The 18,775-nt window shown below is 40.6% G+C and overlaps 9 protein-coding genes across 9 annotated transcripts; 5 read left to right on the top strand and 4 right to left on the bottom strand. All coding sequences in view use genetic code 12, as the record gives it.

Annotated features, from left to right (window-relative positions):
* Positions 1 to 101: 101 nt before the first annotated feature.
* Positions 102 to 3,059, top strand: SPT5 (transcription elongation factor; the record flags this gene model as incomplete). Its single annotated transcript, XM_049324091.1, has 1 exon — positions 102 to 3,059. One exon carries the CDS (start codon positions 102 to 104, stop codon positions 3,057 to 3,059), a length of 2,958 nt encoding a protein of 985 aa, XP_049180169.1.
* A 130-nt stretch (positions 3,060 to 3,189) lies between these two features.
* On the bottom strand, positions 3,190 to 4,707 carry KGF56_002820 (TFIIH/NER complex subunit; the record flags this gene model as incomplete). The annotated part of the gene is made up of 1 exon (XM_049324090.1): positions 3,190 to 4,707. One exon carries the CDS (start codon positions 4,705 to 4,707, stop codon positions 3,190 to 3,192), a length of 1,518 nt encoding a protein of 505 aa, XP_049180168.1.
* A 165-nt stretch (positions 4,708 to 4,872) lies between these two features.
* On the bottom strand, positions 4,873 to 5,721 carry KGF56_002819 (tRNA(adenine34) deaminase; the record flags this gene model as incomplete). Its single annotated transcript, XM_049324089.1, has 1 exon — positions 4,873 to 5,721. One exon carries the CDS (start codon positions 5,719 to 5,721, stop codon positions 4,873 to 4,875), a length of 849 nt encoding a protein of 282 aa, XP_049180167.1.
* Positions 5,722 to 6,067: 346 nt separating this feature from the next.
* On the top strand, positions 6,068 to 7,141 carry PPE1 (carboxylesterase-mitochondrial 37S ribosomal protein YmS2; the record flags this gene model as incomplete). Its single annotated transcript, XM_049324088.1, has 1 exon — positions 6,068 to 7,141. One exon carries the CDS (start codon positions 6,068 to 6,070, stop codon positions 7,139 to 7,141), a length of 1,074 nt encoding a protein of 357 aa, XP_049180166.1.
* A 16-nt stretch (positions 7,142 to 7,157) lies between these two features.
* KGF56_002817 (glutamine-dependent NAD(+) synthetase) lies at positions 7,158 to 9,296 on the bottom strand (the record flags this gene model as incomplete). Its single annotated transcript, XM_049324087.1, has 1 exon — positions 7,158 to 9,296. The coding sequence occupies one exon, from the start codon at positions 9,294 to 9,296 to the stop codon at positions 7,158 to 7,160; it is 2,139 nt and encodes a 712-aa protein (XP_049180165.1).
* Positions 9,297 to 10,388: 1,092 nt separating this feature from the next.
* On the top strand, positions 10,389 to 11,636 carry KGF56_002816 (uncharacterized protein; the record flags this gene model as incomplete). The annotated part of the gene is made up of 1 exon (XM_049324086.1): positions 10,389 to 11,636. The coding sequence occupies one exon, from the start codon at positions 10,389 to 10,391 to the stop codon at positions 11,634 to 11,636; it is 1,248 nt and encodes a 415-aa protein (XP_049180164.1).
* A 258-nt stretch (positions 11,637 to 11,894) lies between these two features.
* On the top strand, positions 11,895 to 14,639 carry SMP2 (phosphatidate phosphatase; the record flags this gene model as incomplete). The annotated part of the gene is made up of 1 exon (XM_049324085.1): positions 11,895 to 14,639. The coding sequence occupies one exon, from the start codon at positions 11,895 to 11,897 to the stop codon at positions 14,637 to 14,639; it is 2,745 nt and encodes a 914-aa protein (XP_049180163.1).
* Positions 14,640 to 15,040: 401 nt separating this feature from the next.
* On the top strand, positions 15,041 to 16,174 carry TLG2 (Tlg2p; the record flags this gene model as incomplete). Its single annotated transcript, XM_049324084.1, has 1 exon — positions 15,041 to 16,174. The coding sequence occupies one exon, from the start codon at positions 15,041 to 15,043 to the stop codon at positions 16,172 to 16,174; it is 1,134 nt and encodes a 377-aa protein (XP_049180162.1).
* Positions 16,175 to 16,470: 296 nt separating this feature from the next.
* Positions 16,471 to 18,279, bottom strand: SRD1 (Srd1p; the record flags this gene model as incomplete). Its single annotated transcript, XM_049324082.1, has 1 exon — positions 16,471 to 18,279. The coding sequence occupies one exon, from the start codon at positions 18,277 to 18,279 to the stop codon at positions 16,471 to 16,473; it is 1,809 nt and encodes a 602-aa protein (XP_049180161.1).
* Between the last annotated feature and the right edge of the window lie 496 nt (positions 18,280 to 18,775).

Raw genomic sequence — 18,775 nt, 5'->3', positions numbered from 1 at the left:
CGACCCCCTTTTTTTTTTTTTTTTTTTACCAAATGAGTGGAAAGATAGTTTGATTATTACCAATAGGTATCTTCTTATCTCATTTTTATTATCCATACGTCATGTCCAGCACGAATATCAAGCAGGAATTTGATGAGGAGTTGAGAAAAGCAATTGAGGATCAACGGAATCCGAATAAGAGACCTAGGGAAGATGATGACGAGGAGGAGGAGGAGGAGGAGGAGGAAGGTGAAGGTGAAGAAACTAGTGAAGCTAGAGATGGAAGGAACAATGACAGAGAGGTAGAAGGGGAAGTTGAAGGAGAGGAAGGAAAAAGAGATAATGGTGGTGGTGATGGTGGTAATGATGATGAGGATGATGATGATGATGAGGAGGAGGAGGAGGACGAAGATAGTATGGAGGAGGACGAAGAAGTATCTGGACGAAGAAGAAAGAGAAAAAGAGGGGCCAACCAATTTTTCGATATTGAAGCTGAGGTGGACGATGAGGAAGAAGACGACGCCGAGGAGGACGACGAAGAAGCAGAGATTTTACGAGAACAGTTTATCAGCGACGATCATGTTCACGAAGATAGCGGGCCACAACATGAGGATGATCGATTGCACCGACAATACGATCGTCGTCGTCAAGAGGAAGAAGACCAGGATGCTGAGCAAATAGCCGAAAGACTTAAAGAAAGGTATAAAAAGAGTCATCAGGCCTACCGAGGCGAATCTGCAGCTAATGGAGTAGTCTCGCAAAAGTTATTGATGCCATCTATTAATGATCCGGCAATTTATGCAATAAGGTGTACACCAGGCAAGGAAAAAGAGGTGGTGAGGAAACTATATGAGAAAAAAAGAACTTTGGAAAGACAAAGGATGCCCTTGGATATATTGACAGTATTTCAAAGAGACTCATTTCGGGGATATGTTTATATAGAAGCCAAAAGGCCGGATGCCATTGATAAAGCCCTACAAGGTATGGTGAATATCTATGGTAGAGATAAGTTATTGGTTTCTGTTAAGGAGTACCCAGATTTATTGAAGCAAGTTAAATCTTCGGATGTTGAGCTTAAACCAGGTGTTTATGTTAGAATTGCGAGGGGGAAGTATAAGGGGGACCTTGCCGTAGTGGATAATCTATCGGAGAATGGGTTGGATGTGCGGTGTAAAGTTGTTCCTCGTCTTGACTATGGTAGGAACGATGAGATTGGACCAGATGGGAAAGTGATCAAACTGAGGATTAGACCACCTCCCCAACGATTTGATGCACAAGCGGCAAAGATGTTCGATAGTCTCAACTTGCAGCAGAAGGGGTCCAGACTGTACACTTACAAGGGAGACGAGTATGTTGACGGTTATTTATATAAAGACTTTAAATTACAGTATATCCAAACACAAGATGTGCAACCGTCACTTGGAGAGCTTGAGAAATTCCAAGCGGGAAGCGAAAACGAAGGTTTGGATTTGCAAAAGATTGTTAGCTCATTCAAAAATAAAAGTTTGGGGGAAAGCAGACAGTCTACTCCGTTTCAACCCGGTGACAAAGTGGAAATTCGCCGAGGGGAACAGGCCAAAACAATTGGCATTGTGGTTGAAGCATCGTTAAATGAAATAAAGATAAGGGTTACTAATAGTGGTGATCCAAAGTTTGTAAATCAAAACTTGACTGTTCCTGCAACTGATTTGCGGAAGATATTCAGTGAGGGTGACCATGTTCGTATAGTTGAAGGAAAACATTTTGATGAGACTGGATTGATAATAAAAATTGATGGTGACTCGGTGTTACTCGTTAGCGATCAAACAAAGGAAGATGTCAAGGTATTTGCCAACTATCTAGTCAAGGCCACGGATGCCTCTTCTACCGTGGACAAAAGTGTTGACTATGCAAACTCCAAATACGATATCAAAGATCTTGTTGAGCTAAGTGCCACGACGGTGGGTGTTATTGTCAAGGCAGAAAAGAATATCTTTGAAGTTCTCACATCTGATGGAAGATTGATTGATGTGAGGCCCTCTGCCATTGCTTCAAAATTGAATCAAAGTCGTCGTGAGCAGATTGCCACCGATAAAAATGGCTTTACAATTAAAGTAGGTGACACAGTGAAGGAGGCTACGGGTGACAAAGGTAGGGAAGGTGCCATTTTGCATATTTACAAAAACACATTATTCATAAAGTCCAATGAGATAATTGAAAACTTGGGTATATTTGTAGCCAATAGAATGGCAGTCAACACTGTTGCGACGAAGGATTCAATGGTTTCGAAAAGTTTTGGCCCCGACCTTACCAGTATGAATCCAAATATAAAACCTGCCGATTCATTTGCGTTGCAAGGTCTTAAAACTCGTGTTGGCGGAAGAGATAAACTATTGTACAAAGATGTCGCAATTAGAGTGGGAAGCTATAAAGGACTCAAGGGAAAAGTTTCTGAAGCCGATGATTTGTACGCGAGAGTGGAACTTCATACTAAGAGCAAAAAAGTCAAGGTGCTAAAGAAAGACTTGCTGGTCTTGATCAGGGGTGAGGCGATCCCTTACTTGGTCTTTATTGGTGGAAGTGCCGAGCAACCAGGTTCTTTTTCGAAACCGTTCAGTGGCGGCCCTACAATGAGTACTCCAGGAGACAGGTCTGCTTGGAATGGAGGCGCAACTCCAGCTGTTAGCGCCGAGGGTGCTGCCTCTACATGGAACAAAGGCGGTGCTTCAGCTTGGAATGCTGGAGGCGGCAAAACGCCCGCATATGGAAGTAGTGGTTCAACATGGGGAGGTAGTTCATCGTGGAATGGAGGAGGAGGAGGAGGAGGAGCTGCGTCAACCTGGAATGCTACAGGAGGAGCTTCTGCTTGGGGAAATACCAAAAGCGGAGCAGGTTCCACTTGGGGTAGCACTGGCAGAGGCAGTGGGTCTACTTGGGGAGGAGGAGGTAGTGGTAATAGTGGAAACAAGGGTAATAGTTCATGGGGAGGTGCTGCCAGAGGAAATGGATCTGCCTGGGGAGGAGCAGGTAATAGCTCTACTTGGGGGGGAAACTCAGGTAGCAGCAATAAAAAAGGTAACAGTAGTAGCTGGGGTAGCTGAGAGCTTGAATTTTTTACTTGACCAGTTTTACAGTTTAGAGCAAGAATCAAACATTTTTCTTTTTTTTTTTTTTCTTTCTCTGTATTATTATCTAAGGTAACAACGTATATTAACTGTTTTCTTTTCCCTTTCAAACACCTTTGTTTTCGCAACCAGGACAGTTATGCAAGACTTCGTGAACAAAAGCGTCACAATTTATACAATAATCTTGATTGCATTTTGGGCAACTATAACGGGAGCTGGTCATTGTGGCAATAGTTTCCTTTGCTGGGTCCAGCTCGATTCCACTTGGAAATTTTAGCTGACATCCATAGCAATACTCGCTCGAATATGATGAGCTTACAGGAACCTCTTTAAATGGTGCCAACGGGACCAAGTGATGGTAAGATCTTGCCAAATGGGTTGATAGAATCAACATCAAACCACAAACTGGGCAAATTGTAGGTAGATTACATACTTTGCTTTTACATTGTGGGCACTGATAACCAACAATTGAAGAGGAAGCGTGGGGTAAGTTATTGTTGTTGACTTCGACGGTGTCCCTTATTTCTTCAGAACCTTGTGACGGATGTGAGGCATTTAACTGCGGGAACTCAACTATGAAATCCGTGCTTCCAATACTGGAAGTCAACGTTGGTTGTATTTTGGAAGGGAATCCCATTTTTATCACCGGTACTCCCTCGACATCATCTGCATTTTGCTCGACGTTTTCAGTTAATGGCAAAGGGGTGACACAATCCATTAGTAGTTCTTTAAAGTGAAACTCGTTCATGATAACTCCATAGTGTTTGGACATGGTGTTTCTTGGTTCGTGGTTGGTTTTATTTACAAGTTCTTGACATATTGCCACTTGTGCCGATAATCCAATGACCCTCACTTTGATGTCATCTTTCACTAATCCTTCAATTGTTTTATGTATATTCCCAGGGTCACTAGTAGACAATGACCCAAACACAACTAGTATTTCTTTTGAGTTTTTCGTATTGTTTGATGTCGTACCAAAGTTGAATTTCAACAACGATCGGGCCATCTCCAACGAATTTTGTAGTGATGGATCGCCTTTTGGTTCATATTTGTTATGTTGACGTGCTTTCAATTGCCTTAATTTATCAATATGATACTGCGGCAGTCCACTGACCTCGCTAATTAGATGTGCAATGCCATTTCTCGTTAAGATAAGCCCGATTTGTGAAATTGGATTTTGGTCGAAAAACTCCACAACAAACTCTTGGAGATAGTTTAAAGTTAATGAGAGTCTTGTTGGTCTCAAGTCTTTCTCGGCCATCGGTAGTGACCCATCGATAACAATCACCAAAGTCCGTATAATACCTCTTTGAAAAGGGGTGCTCAAACTTTTCATAATCTTCTTTTTGCGGTTTTCAATAATCGTTTGGACCATTGCCTCAAATGAGCCACTTCCAAGCTTATCGTCTTTAACTATATCCCATGATCTTTGATACTCGTCCTCCCATGCATAACCGTTTTCTCTTTTTAAGTCACTAATCTCTCCACTCCGCACATCTCGCGACCTTGTTCTTCCTGAGACCCCATCTCTCGCAGGAATATTAGATTCTGGAGCTGATGAGGATAGACGCGAGGAAGGTGACCTAGTGTCTCCAGATATAAACTCATCATCGGAGTCGTCCATCAATTATGCCTCTCTCTTTACCTATCTCCCTTTAACTATCCGTCTGCGCGTGCGTAAGGACTATGCGGATATGAACTATGAACTATGGGCAATGTAAATCCCCTTTAATATAGAATCAATTCTCAATACTATTATATTTTTTTTTTTTTTTTTTTTTTTTGCTCTCTAATTTTTCACCCTGGCGATGCCCATTTCATCAAGTTTTCTTCTCTTGAGTTGGTACTTTTGTATTGATTTTTCATATACGACGAGGCCATTGCGATCGATATCATAAAACAAAGTGTAAAACTCTTGCAATTGGGCTTCAGTGATGTTACCCAATTCCTCTTGCAAAAAGGGAACTGTTTCAAGGTCTTTCATGGTGAGCAAAGATGACATACAATAGCCCTGGTTATAGATAGGGGTCAATTCCTGGTTTTTTTTGACAGGGGCCAGTTGTTCTCCATAAAGGGCGCGAAACAGTTCTTGTAACAAGTTTGTGTCGACCGGTGGGAACTCCTTTTCGTCGATATTGATGTTTTTCTTTACTTTAGGCACGGGAGCAGAGACATTTTCCTGGATGTAAAAGTTTCTTAGTAGCTGAATTGCTTCGGTCCTACAAACGCCTCCAATACTCTGGAATGGGCTATTCGGTAGCCGAGAGTCTTTATGAACAGACAAGATGGTGCCTGTACCTCCAAATCTATCATTGCTGCACCCATATATTACTCTTCCAATACCCAATTGGCGTAGATACGATGCGCACATAATACATGGCTCCACCGTTACATATAAAGTCAATTTTCCATAGTCTACATCGTCATCGAGACAATTATCAATATTTTTCTTGTCCTTGTCCTTGTCCTTGTCCAATCTACTAAATGCAATAAACTCGGCATGCTTAGTACCATTCAATGAATTATTCGTATAATTATAACCAATGCTAATTATCTGAGTTCCCTTGGTGACTATACAAGCTACGGGAGTTTCATTGTTTAAAAGAGCCTTGTAACCTATAAATAGGGCAATTGCCATAAACTTAAAATGAGGTGTAAGGTCCTCCATAGTGTCTTCTCATAGTCTCTCCACCTCTCTATACAAGTTCAACCAAGTATCCTCATCTCATCATGAGGCGAGATAAAAAGAAGAAAAAAAACAAAAAACAAATTCATGTACCGCCATAATCGGTCGAACTCATTGTTTTCCGCCGTCATAGTCGGTCGAATTTATTGTTTTCCGCCGTCATAGTCGGTCGAATTTATTTTTTTCCGCCGCCAGACTAGCGCCATTTCTTTGTTTTTTTCCCACTGCAAACGCCGGCTCAATGTATTTTTCTCGTTTCGTATTCTTCTCTTCTTTTATAAGCTCATAGTCATCAAAAATGTCTGACTTGTACAAGGCATTTTTGAAGAGGACCAAAGATCAAGATGCGACACTTCGGCTGGTTATAGAAGACGAGGAAGATGAGGAGAATGAAACCGTGGCTAATATACCTACCAACAAGTATTTCAGGGAAGACCAAGAAACGATTGATCGGTATCGAGAATTCAAATCTACAACATTTACTAGGAATATACTATGTATGGAGGACCGGAAAATTTGTACTTATTTCAAACCGTCTACGAAACCCGGGGCATTGCTAGTATGTCATCATGGAGCAGGCTCCTCGTCGATGACCTTTGCCGAGCTATCACGAAGCTTTACCGACGATTCGATAAGTATACTTTTATTTGATATGAGGGGCCATGGTGATTCACAACAAGTTGATTTGAATTTTTCACTAGACATGTTAGTACTGGATGTCAAGGAAGTCATTTCGGATGTCGTTGAGAGGCATAGCCCCATGTCAATATTCTTATTGGGTCACTCTCTAGGTGGTGCTGTTTTTGCAAAGTACGCCACGGAGTACCCAAACGATTTGATAAAGGGACTCATTTTGTTGGATATAGTGGAAGAAACAGCCGTGTCGTCGTTAAGTGCAATGCCGCAGTTCATTTCTCGAATGCCCTTGAAATTTACGTCACTAAGAGAGGCAATACAGTGGCATATGCGGCATTTACTCAATAATCGTGTGTCAGCAGAACTTTCGGTTCCCGACTTGTTGGATTTGACTACGTTAAGCTGGAAAGCTGATTTAAGCTCAACTGAGCCATTTTGGGAATCTTGGTTTCGTGGTCTCTCAAAAAATTTTTTGTTATTCAAGGGGGCTAAATTGTTAATTTTGTCAGCTCATGAAACTCTAGACAAGACATTGATAATTGGTCAGATGCAAGGAAAGTACCAGTTGGTTGTTTTCAATAATAGCGAAAAGGCAGGCCACTTTGTTCACGAAGACTTGCCTGTGCATGTGGCTCAATGCGTGACTGATTTTATTCAAAAAACAACGTCACCAGAGAAATTCATGAAAGACAATTTAGGGTTTGTACCTAAATGGGGTGGCAACATACATACATAACTCTATTTCTTGTTATCTAGTCTACACTTAAATTACTTTCATCGATTTCCTTTTGTCTTTTATTAATTATTTTAACCATCTCGTCAATCTTTGCACTAGCAAAAGGGAATCTAGGGTTGATTAAAATTGGCCGCAAGTCAAATCTGTTATCATCTGGCGAGTACTGTTCGGCGTGGTATGCTGGTGTCATTGTTGTCATCTTATGTCTGTTGATGGCATAAAAAAACCAAAATCTCTTTACTTTCTCTGCAACTTGTTCTGCTGTTAAATTGTGAGGTGGCTGTGACCATTCATGATACAATTTGATAAACATTGCCAAAGGACCGCACTTGTCGATTTTTCTCAACTTTCCAAATCTCGAGAGTTCATCATATGTCATTCCCATGTCTCTTTCGTCACTTTGGACATAATCCTTAGTAATAGGCTCTAATTCTGCAGTTGGTGTGGCAGTGAGGAATTCATGTAAAATTGGCATCTCAAAGTTCTTTTCGGCCCATGCTATGAACCTTTTCAAATCCGTTTTCGAAATACTTCCAATAGGGTTAATATCAGCTGAAGAACAATCGTATTTAGTAAGATACCCACGCAAGCACTCATCAACGTTGGCGCTTCCCAAAACCAACAACCCTGGGACCGACTTTCCTCTGGTCCAGGGCAACAATTGCGCAAACAAGTAACTCAATACCATACGCAACCGAGCTTGAATATTTTGTAGCGCCAAGTTTTCCGTTTGTGAGCCGCCAAAGATTTTGAAAATTGGCTTCTTTCCTGTGGCAACTTCAAATAGGGACACAACTGCTGATACAAGATTATCCATGTTGAGATCTACGTGAAACGAGCCAATTTTTTCAGCCAAATGTTTTGCTCTAGTTCTTGTTTCAACAGACGAGTTCTCGGTACCCATAAAAGATGTATGGAATAACTTGCTTGCCACATCTTGTGGAGTTTTTGGAGTGAATTGAGGATCGTGAGTCAAGGCTCGTATATCTTTTAGAGTTTGTTCTTCATCGGAATCAACAACGAGTTTACACATCAGGTACACGATTACCGCTGTTGCACAAGAGTCTATCCCACCACTCAAGGGTAAAAAATATCCTCCACATTTTGATCTCCGCAAATAGTCCCACAACCAACAAGCTGGACCAAAAGCAATTTCTTCCTCTGGTAAATGATATTTAATCTCTTTTGGCTTTGTAGGAGTCATGGAAGTATCATACATGCACACATCTGGTGATAATTGAACATCGCAGTATATGGCCTTATACTTCTCCAATTGATTGTTAGCTTGAGTTCCTGCTGACTTTTGGTTTCTGTGTGAACGCACATCGTCCAAATCAACTGTTGCACAGATCACCTCGACTTCTTTCAAAGAAAATTGCGATCCTTGTGCCAATACCTCACCATTAACAACAATACACGCACACCCGTCATAGTAAAGACGGTCACCATCACACCCTCTTTGATTAGCATATAGATATACTCCACCACACCTCTTGGTTGCTTCTGTAATCAAAGCTAATCTAGTATCCAACTTTCTCAATTCGTGATGAGAACCACTTGAATTGGTAAAAATCTCAACACCATCCAAGCTCATGGTTATATGAGGCGATTGAGGCGTAAACAATTCCTCACATGTTTCACATCCTAATCTGGTATCGGCCGTTTCGATAATGCAATCTCCAAACGTTACTCTCAATTGTCCCGTGATTTTGCTGATATGTGAAGGCAACTGGTGATCCTCAAAGTACTTTGGCCTGTTCCATGGAGTGAAATACCTCATCTCCCGGTAATTCCCGTCATTAGCCAAGTACAATTTGGGTCTTATCAATAAGATCTTACCATCATAGGAAATGATTCTGCAATTATACTTTATTGACTTGTGGATTACTGGAATTCCAATGTCCAAAATAATACCGTGAGTTTCTTTATTTTGCAATATTTCACCATAAACTTCCCAGCTATGCTGATACAAGTCGTTTTCACTAAAATGGTCTAAACATCCATAGCCGCAGATTTCCAATTCTGGTCCAACTCGTAATTTTGCACCTTGTTTTTTGGCCTCAAGTATACTCTGCACAATACGGTCTCGATTTCCTTCAAAATCTAGCGCCCACTGATTCAAGTTACACGTAGCAAGTGTCACATAGTGTCCCATATTTAACTACTCCAAACTGGTTATCTCCATAAAATGTCTGTCGGATAAACCCTTTTTTTTTTTTCGTTGAATTTTTCACTTGTTAGCCGCCAAAGAAAGATATTCAAAGTGAACCTTGAGAGACCAAATGCATCAACACTATCGTCACTCGACACTATCGACACTATCGAGCGAAGCGAGATAGTGGAGCATACTAGCTCTTAATATAATCGACACTATCGACACTATCGAGCGAAGCGAGATAGTGGAGCATACTAGCTCTTAATATAATCGACACTATCGACACTATCGAGCGAAGCGAGATAGTGGAGCATACTAGCACTTAATATAATCGAGCGAAGCGAGATAGTGGAGCAACACTGACTAGCTGTCACCGAAACTATCGCGCAACACCAGCTGCCTCCAACACTATCGCTTAATCATACCCATGCGTATGTAACATATGTTTGATGTAAATGAGCCACCTTCGGCATTGCCCTTTACATGCACTAGTTGTAAAAAAGTACCTCCCCTGCTAATCCTCCACTGGTCTTCTCCACTGCTCCTCTCTGCTGTCTTCTCCACTGCTCTTCTCTACTGCTCCTCTCTACTGCTCTTCTACATTGCTCCTCTCCACTGCTCTTCTACATTGCTCCTCTCGACTAGCTTGCTTTGCTCGCTAGTGTCGGAACATGTACTAGTCGTAAATAAACAGTATTACTCTCATCCTCCACCTCCATCGGTGTTACAGTTTGTAGCTATTACTGTCCTTACCCTAAAGGTTTTCTCCTTGCATTGACTTTCGGGTCTTCCGACGGAAGACATTTGATTTTCGGGTGTTTCCACAAAACCCTTTAAAGCATCGCTTATCAGTTTCTCCGCCATATCATATAAAAGAAGGGGAAACTCTCCAGACTATTACCCTTTTGTTACTTCTCAAATGTAAGGCAATAGCTTTTGAGCAGTAGGTTTTTGGTAATAACTTTTGAGCAGCAGCCTTTTAGTAATAACTTTTGAGCAGCAGCCTTTTGGTAATAACTTTTGAGCAGCAGCCTTTTGGTAATAACTTTTGAGCAGTAGCTTTTTAATAACAGGTTTAGTTTTATTTTTTTCATGCATAGGGACTCGCTTGTGGTTACTCCTTTGAATGAAGCACCTTTTGGGTGCTCTGTGAGTCTCCCCAGTTACTGCAAAAACGATCCTGCCTATTTGAATAACGAGGATTTCTCCGCCTTGTACGATGCCGTTCACAAATATTTGGTTGTTGTTATTCCCGATCAAGCTGAATTGACTCCTAAATCACAATATATCTTAACCAAGAGATTTGACCCTACAATTCCAGAGCAACCAAATGAGGATGGTACTGGGGGAGCTGGCGCCGCATATGGACACGGGAAGGAGTTTAGGCATACACAATCAGTATTGCGCAAGGACGGGTGTTCGGTGAAATCTCAGCCACAAGTTCAAATTTTGGGCCAGGGTCATTTCAAAGTGGGTGAACCTGGTAACGAAAATGACGAGGCTTTGAACTTGACGCATCCTTCTCACACAACATTTCACCATTCACCATTGACTAACGAGCAAATCAAGGAGGGCAAACAAACAAGATTTTACAGATGGCACATTGATAGTGCATTGTACGACTTGTCACCGCCTGTAGTGACCAGTTTGCTTGGAATTAAAGTTCCACCTACAACACACTATCAAACTATCAAATATGAAGATGAGGGCGAAGCAGCAGGCGGGAGCGAGTCCGAGTCCGAGTCCAAGTCCAAGTTCGAGTTGAAATTGACACAGGGAGCTACATGCTTTGTCAGTGGAGCTCAAGCATTTCAAGGATTGAGCAATGAGGACAAGGAGTTTGTGTTGAACACAATAGTGGAATATGCACCTCATCCCTATATTTTCATATCCTCTGCTAAGGCCACATCTGATGGGTTAACAATGGTTTCGGAGGATAAGGAATTGAAGCTTGATGAGTTGCCACCATGGGAAGCGCTGAAGGTGAAGAAGTTGCCGATGGTCTGGACAAACCCTGTTACAAAAGAAGATCATTTACAAGTGCATGGATGTTGCTTATACAAGCTTCATACCAAAAATGAGGACGGAAGCATTAAAACGTTGGACTTGAAAGAGTCGAGAGAGAAAGTACATAAACTAATGAGACCGGCAATTGCTCCAGAAAGAGTTTTGGCACATTCTTGGAAACAGGGCGATTTGGTTTTGTTCTTTAATCGAGGCGTTTGGCACTCGGTCACTGGTGAATTCAAAGGTTTGGGAAATAATGGCGCAGACGAAAGAAGATTAATGCATCAATGCAACATCGCTAGCTTTAAGGACCCCGCAATTTTACATAATTAAGTTAAATTACATAGCCTGACCCCCTTAGTAGTAGTAGTAGCATACTCTCTATTACTCTTGATTCATTTGCTTTCCTTCCGTTTGTTTCAATAGCAATTACCATTTGGTAGCACCCACCACCCTCCCCCCCCAAACGAAATTTCTCCACGATGAAAAAGTTGCATTTTACATGAAATATACCAATGGAATGGGCTCTTTTTAACAGCGATTTATTTTCCATAAGAACCAGTTGTGTGAATTTCTGGCAAATAGTGAAAGATGCAATACGTTGGGAAAGTAGGAGGGTATGTTTATAACCAGTGGAACTCTTTGAATCCTGCTACTTTATCAGGAGCTATTGATGTGATTGTGATTGAACATCCCGATGGAACACTTCATACGTCGCCATGGCATGTTAGGTTTGGCTTATTTCAGATTTCGAAACCTTCTCAGAAAAAGATTGACTTGTATGTCAATGATGTCAATACACGCTTGCCTATGAAATTGGGAGAGGGAGGAGAAGCACATTTTGTATTTGAAGTAGATAGCAAGGAGGACCTTATGTTGTCTGAAAGTGTTTTGACGTCACCTGTTATATCGCCACTTTCTTCTCCCGGAAGTTCGCCTGCAACTAGCGACCAAGAACCGGACGATCTTGATTTGGATGAGAAAGCCAAGTTGAGTAACACACCGAGCCCGAAAAGTCCTTCTCAGAAGGCAAAGTTTGTAATGGAAAATGCTCGGAAAATAACCAAGAAATTGAATATTCCAACAAAAGTAGATATGAATGGTGATATGGTTATTGATATGGATGGATATAAAGCGAATTCTCAGAAAAACATTGATAATTCCGGAGAGTTGTTCAAAAAGATATTTTTGGAAGAAATCGAAGGCGAGCATGGCATCCAGGGAGATAGCTCAGTAAAAGCATGGGACCAGATCATCACCAAAGACGAGAATGGTAATATACGAATATCGAATGCATCTGAAATGAACAACAACAATGCTATCGCTGAAGATGACGATGGAGTGTTGCTGCCGCTTGGCACTAACACTAGCCCCAGCCCCAGCCCTAGCATTAGCACCAGCACAAGTGCTGCCACCACACTGAATAGCATGCCTGGTACTGGCAATGGCAATGGCAATGGCAATGGTACATTATTGGACACTTCATCACTGACAAGTAGCAACAAGGTTTACTTCAAGACGCTAAGATTAACGTCACAACAGTTGTTAGAAATGAATTTACATTACGGAGTGAACTCGTTGAAATTCAAATCGCGTGAGGGCAACTCTCAAGTCAATGCAAACTTATTTCTTTGGAGGTCTACTACGCCAATTGTGATTTCTGATATCGATGGTACTATAACAAAGTCGGATGCTTTAGGACATGTTCTCAATCTCATTGGAAGAGATTGGACACACCCTGGGGTTGCAAAGTTATTTCAGGAGATTCATCAGAATGGGTATCATATAGTATACTTGACTGCGCGATCTTTGGGTCAATCAGATTCAACAAGACAGTATTTGCAAGGAATAAGCCAAGATGGGGTCAAGTTACCAATAGGTCCTGTGATTTTGAGTCCCGATAGAACCTTTGCTGCTTTGAAGAGGGAAGTTGTTTTGAAAAAACCGGAAGTTTTCAAAATGGCTTGTTTATCGGATATCAGAAACTTGTACTTTGAAAAAGATACCGATGGGCTCGATGACGACGATAAGCAAACCCCTTTCTATGCCGGTTTTGGGAATAGGATTACAGATGCAATCAGTTATAGATCGGTTCATATTCCAAGCCATCGAATATTCACAATTAATCCAAATGGTGAGGTGCATATGGAACTTTTGGAATTGGCTGGCTACAAGTCCTCATATCTTCGTATAGGTGAGTTAGTTGATCATTTTTTCCCACCCATAAAAGAGGTTGGGTCAATTTCTGCTTACTGGAACAATGCTCAATGGTCGGAGTACATGCAGAACCATGAGGATGCTGGAGATTCCAGTGATATGAGGTCAATCGGATCTATACATGCACCACCTATGTTAGGCTCTCCCAGGTCACCCAGGTCACCTGGGTCCCCACGAAATTACATGGAGGAGTTTAAAACTGATGAACGTTTCAATGACGTGAATTATTGGAAAACGCCATTTAACTTTGATGACTTGAGCGCGAGCGATCTAGACGTCAGTGATGAAGATAAAAACTCAAAAGAATTGTTAGTCATGAAAACAAACCGAACTGACAAATTGCTGCATTGGTCGAGTAGCGAGAAGAAAGACCACACTGAGAATCCAGAACTTTTGCAGAAGGGCAAGAATACAAAAAACCCAATGAGGTCGCCAGAATTAGAAAGACCTCTATCAGCATCATCTTTTACTTCTCCTCTTAAGAACTTTATGAAATTTGGCAAAAAAGAGGAAGTTAATAAAGACGAAGATGAAGAAGAAGAGGAAGAAGAAGAAGAAGAAGAAGAAGAAGAAGACTTTTACAAGGAGAAATCTAGAAACATAAATGAAGATGACTTTACAGATTATGAAGAAGAAGAAGAAGAAGAAGAGGATGATGATGATTATACTGATGATGACTATGATGAAGATGATTATGATGAGGAAGAGGAAGATGATGAGGAAGATGATGACGAGGAGGATGACGAAGATTATGAGGATGAAGATTTAGAAGAGGAAGAATTAGGGAAAGAAGAGTTAGAGGAAGAATTAGGGAACGAAGAGTTAGAGGAAGAATTAGGGAACGAAGAGTTAGAGGAAGAATTAGATGGAGAAGATAGTATGAAGCTTGATTTAGAGGAACCGTTGGAAAGTGGTGAAGCTGACAATGAGAGGAAGGTTACAGATACTACTACTGGAGTTATCAACGACAAAAATGAGAAAGGTGACAAACTGGCCACGTCTAGTTCTGATTCAAACGAAAAAGATACTTCATTGATGGGCAATAAAGATGCTTCTTTCAAAGCAGCAGAGGTGATTCAGGATACCACTATTGATAGTTTAGAAAAATTGGTTATTTAATTTTGGCATTAATAAACGTGACATTTTAAAAAGTGAGACACCGTATTTTACTCCCTTTGAACCCTCTATTGAGAAATGAGCCAAGCCCACTCCCTTTGAACCCTAAGCCCACCCCCTTTGGCAGCAGGAACTCCGTCTCTATCAACATATATCCAACCTGGTTTTCATGTTTAGGTGAATATATAAGAACATCTGGTAGCACAGAAAATAATCATTTTTCAGTACCGAGAACCATGGAGAAATGATTGAGAGGTAATTAGACCCACCAATTTGACAAGTAGAATTGGATTTCAGGGTTTGATATTTCATTGCTCTTTAGAGGGTGTGAACAGGAGGTTAAGATAATTGAGAAATTGGAAACATAAGCTATAAATTTTGACCCAGTTAAGGCCCCAAGAAAAATGTTCAGAGACAGAACCAAATTGTTTTTATCGTATCGTCGAACTATAACGCGAGATGAGCCAAACAGCAGACTCAGGAACCCGTTTCTGGACGAAATAGGAAATGAAGATGAGGATATGTTAACATCGGAACAAGACAATCTAATTCTATCTTCACGAAAGCACCAAAACCGCCAACAGCAATCGAAATCGAAATTGAGACAGGATATTGAAATGAAACCAATAATACCTACGCAATTTGAAATTGCCAAAGATTTGGATATACACCTCAATGTTATTTCGAAGCAAACACAAGATTTGCAATCGCTATATAAACAGCTCATCATAATCAACAAGTCACAAGCCAAAAAGGAGATTGAGAGCCAAATTGAAGAAAGCAATTATCAAATTTTGAAAAATTTCGAAAAATGTTATATTGCAATCAAAAAGTTTGAATATCTTGCAAAGAATTACTCTAGGTTGAAAATTGACTATCTGGCGCAAGATTTGGAAGTATTGAACAATATGAAGAAAAACTATGCAAATAAGATTCAACAGCACTTGATAGTTTTTAGAAATTTGCAAAGTAACTATATGAACTTCCTTAGGGATGATGACGATGAGTTTGACCTCTTGATCAACGAGAAACGAAACGAACAGTTGCAAAAGACTCAGCACGTTGCTAACAATGCCACCACTTCCACAGCCGAGGAATTTAGTAAAGAGCTTCTACAAACACAAACACAAATGCAACAACAAAATCAAGACATGTCATATCTAGAACAAAGAGAAAAAGAAATCAACAAACTAGCAATGGGCATATTGGAAATTTCTACAATTTTTAAAGAGATGGAAAGTATGGTGATTGATCAAGGTACAATTTTAGATCGAATTGATTATAATTTAACTTCAACGGTACAGGATCTACAAAGTTCCGATAAGGAGTTGATTAGAGCACGCACGTATCAAAAGAGAACTACAAAGTGTAAGATTATTTTCTTCTTAGTGCTATGTGTGTTTGCATTGTTGATGATTTTCATCTTGAGACCAAGTAGTCACACTAAAATTATTGAAAAGCCAACCGAAAAGCCTGAAGACAAGAAACCTACTAATGAAGTGAACCATCCAGATGCGCCTTTGGATGACGGCTCATAGCTCAGTCGATGTAGATACTCAACAATACAGCTCTAATTGAAGTAATAGTACCTACACACACCCACACACATAGATTATATATTATCCATTTTCAAAAATCAAATAAAAAGTGAGAATGAAATTACTTTATCATATCAACAAGGCCAAAAACCAACAAGAAACAAAGGATGAAAAGAGTAATAACAACCTGAATTAAAACAAGCAATGGAGAAATGAATTTTGAAATAAAAGAAATTTTTTAAAAGTGGCTCTATGTTTCTCTCTTTTCTCTTTCTCTTTCTCTTACCCTCTCAGTCTCACCTTGCCACTCCGTATGGTCCACCGTTTCTCCCCATTAATGAGCTTGCTTGAGCATTAGTATTATTTGCACCCATTCCTGGTTTAGCAGCATTACCATTATACCTAGCAGCAACGGGGACAAATCCGGGCGCTACTCTTCTCTTTTGTTGTAGTAGAGTGCCTCTTTGGAAATTAAAGTCTGGATTGCTATTCAAGGCGTTTTCAGATATGGTTGGTCTTTGTTGAGATGCGTGAGACATTTGCGCAACTTGTTGTTGTGGTATTGGAGGTTGATTTTGTGCAAAATAACCATTAGAACCATTATTGTATGATTGCTGGAGTTGGAAATGGGGCTGTAATTGCGTTTGTGGAAGCATTTGTGGTTGCACTTGATTCATATGTTGGTATTGTTGGATGTTGGAATATTGTTGCTGGTAGTAACTTCCTTGACCATATCCACTGTTGTAGTTATATTGAGGATTAGGTGCTCTTTGAGAAACACTGGTAAAATCTGAATCCTCATCTGAATCATTCCCAGTACCGGCGACATTATTTCTACCTGCATTCAAGTCTTCCTCGTCGTCGAAATCGTCTTCCAACTCTGTGAATGGTTTATGGCCTTCAACTTGCGGATGATGTTCAAACACACTCCTTGAAAATGCTGTATTTGTTTCCATTTGGGGAGTATCACCAATGGCCGGATAAGGAGTTGTAGTTGTAGTTGTAGTTGCTGGCGGCTGTGGTGCTGTTGCTGGGTTATTAGAAAGATTAGAACCTGGAGTACTGGAACTGGAACCAACTGGTTTATAGCCAACATTAGAACTACTGCCACCTAATGAAGGACTACCGGTCTGCCCCTGGGTGAAATCATGAACAGATTGCGGTTGAACATAGTATGACGAAGAATTGCTATGGAACGAACCATTAGCTTTTCTTATACCTTGTGGTTGCATATTATTACTGATATTTGGATTTGAAGTTGAGTAGTTGGTGTAAGCTGTTGGATTTGATGTAAAAGTGTTAGTTTTGCCATAAACCTTTTCACTGTTAGGAGCAGAGATAGGATTGGGGTTACGGTTAGAAGTAAAGCCGTTTCCATTATTGACTCCACCCCCACCACCACCACCACCATATGGTTTGTATTCATAATCATTCTCGATCGAGCTTGAACTATTTGGATTTTTGGAAGTTGAAGTTTGTATGTGGTTAAATTTATCATCCAATTTGTTATAATTGCTGAATTTCCCAAATCCGGCCTCGTCTTCATCAAAGTCCTCGTCTTCATCCAGGTCATTACCCATAATAGTTAAGGTGAGTATTAGGAAAATAAACGATACTAAATTAGCAGCAGCAGATCCTATCAAAATCCAGCCAGTCCAAGCTAAGTTTGGGTAAAAAGCCAAAACAGTAACTACACAGCTGATTATAGTCAATATTGCAGATATGATATTAATACCAATACCCACCAATACAATACCTCTTGAGGTGAAATGGGACACTATAATGAGCATCAACAAGATGAAATTGAAACCTAGGGCAATAGGTGTAATAATGAAAATCTTTGCCAAAATATCTCTTGATCCCGAGCTCATTTTCCAATTTGTACTTGAGTCGCTAATTGTGCTTAGCTGTAGGGGATACGTAGCAGAAGAGCACTGCGAGTTATTATCCCAACAATACCCAAATACTCCATAAGTATGAGATGCAGTTTTTCCTACATTGAGTTGTGTAACAACTGGTGAACTTATAACAGATAGCAATAGGAACACAAACGATACCAATATCAATATGAACGATATAGTGTTGAAACTTAGTCTGAATGCCATTGCTCTGTAACCAATGTCTTGTCTCTATAATTCTATGACTATCCTTTTATCAGTGATATATAGTTTACTAACTTGTGGCTCGAGATTCTAGGGCGAACGGCTGGTAGGTGAATTGGAGTGGCACCTAAGCGAATTGGAGTGGCACCTAAGCGAATTGGAGTGGCACGTAGGCGAATTGGAATGGCACGTAGGCGAATTGGAGTGGCACGTAGGGGAATTGGAGTGGCACGTAAGCAAATCAGGTGGCACGTAAGCAAGATAGGTGGCACGAATTGAGGGCTCGAGGGCTATAAGGCTATGAGGCTATGAGGCTATGAGGCTATGAGGCTATGAGGCTATAAGGCTATAAGGCTTGAGGGGAAAGAGAATTGGACAATTCTTTTTCCTTAAACGTATAGCAAGTCTGACCAATTAGAAGCCTTGCTTTCAGATAAAATGTCCTTAATATAACCTCGTTGAGTAGAGCCGACAAACTTGGCTATATAAATTTGCTTCT

Source organism: Candida oxycetoniae (assembly GCF_023343755.2).
Source record: "Candida oxycetoniae strain CBS 10844 chromosome Unknown scaffold27, whole genome shotgun sequence".
Classification (NCBI taxonomy): domain Eukaryota; kingdom Fungi; phylum Ascomycota; class Pichiomycetes; order Serinales; family Debaryomycetaceae; genus Lodderomyces; species Lodderomyces oxycetoniae.
This window is presented reverse-complemented; position numbering and strand designations above follow the sequence as displayed.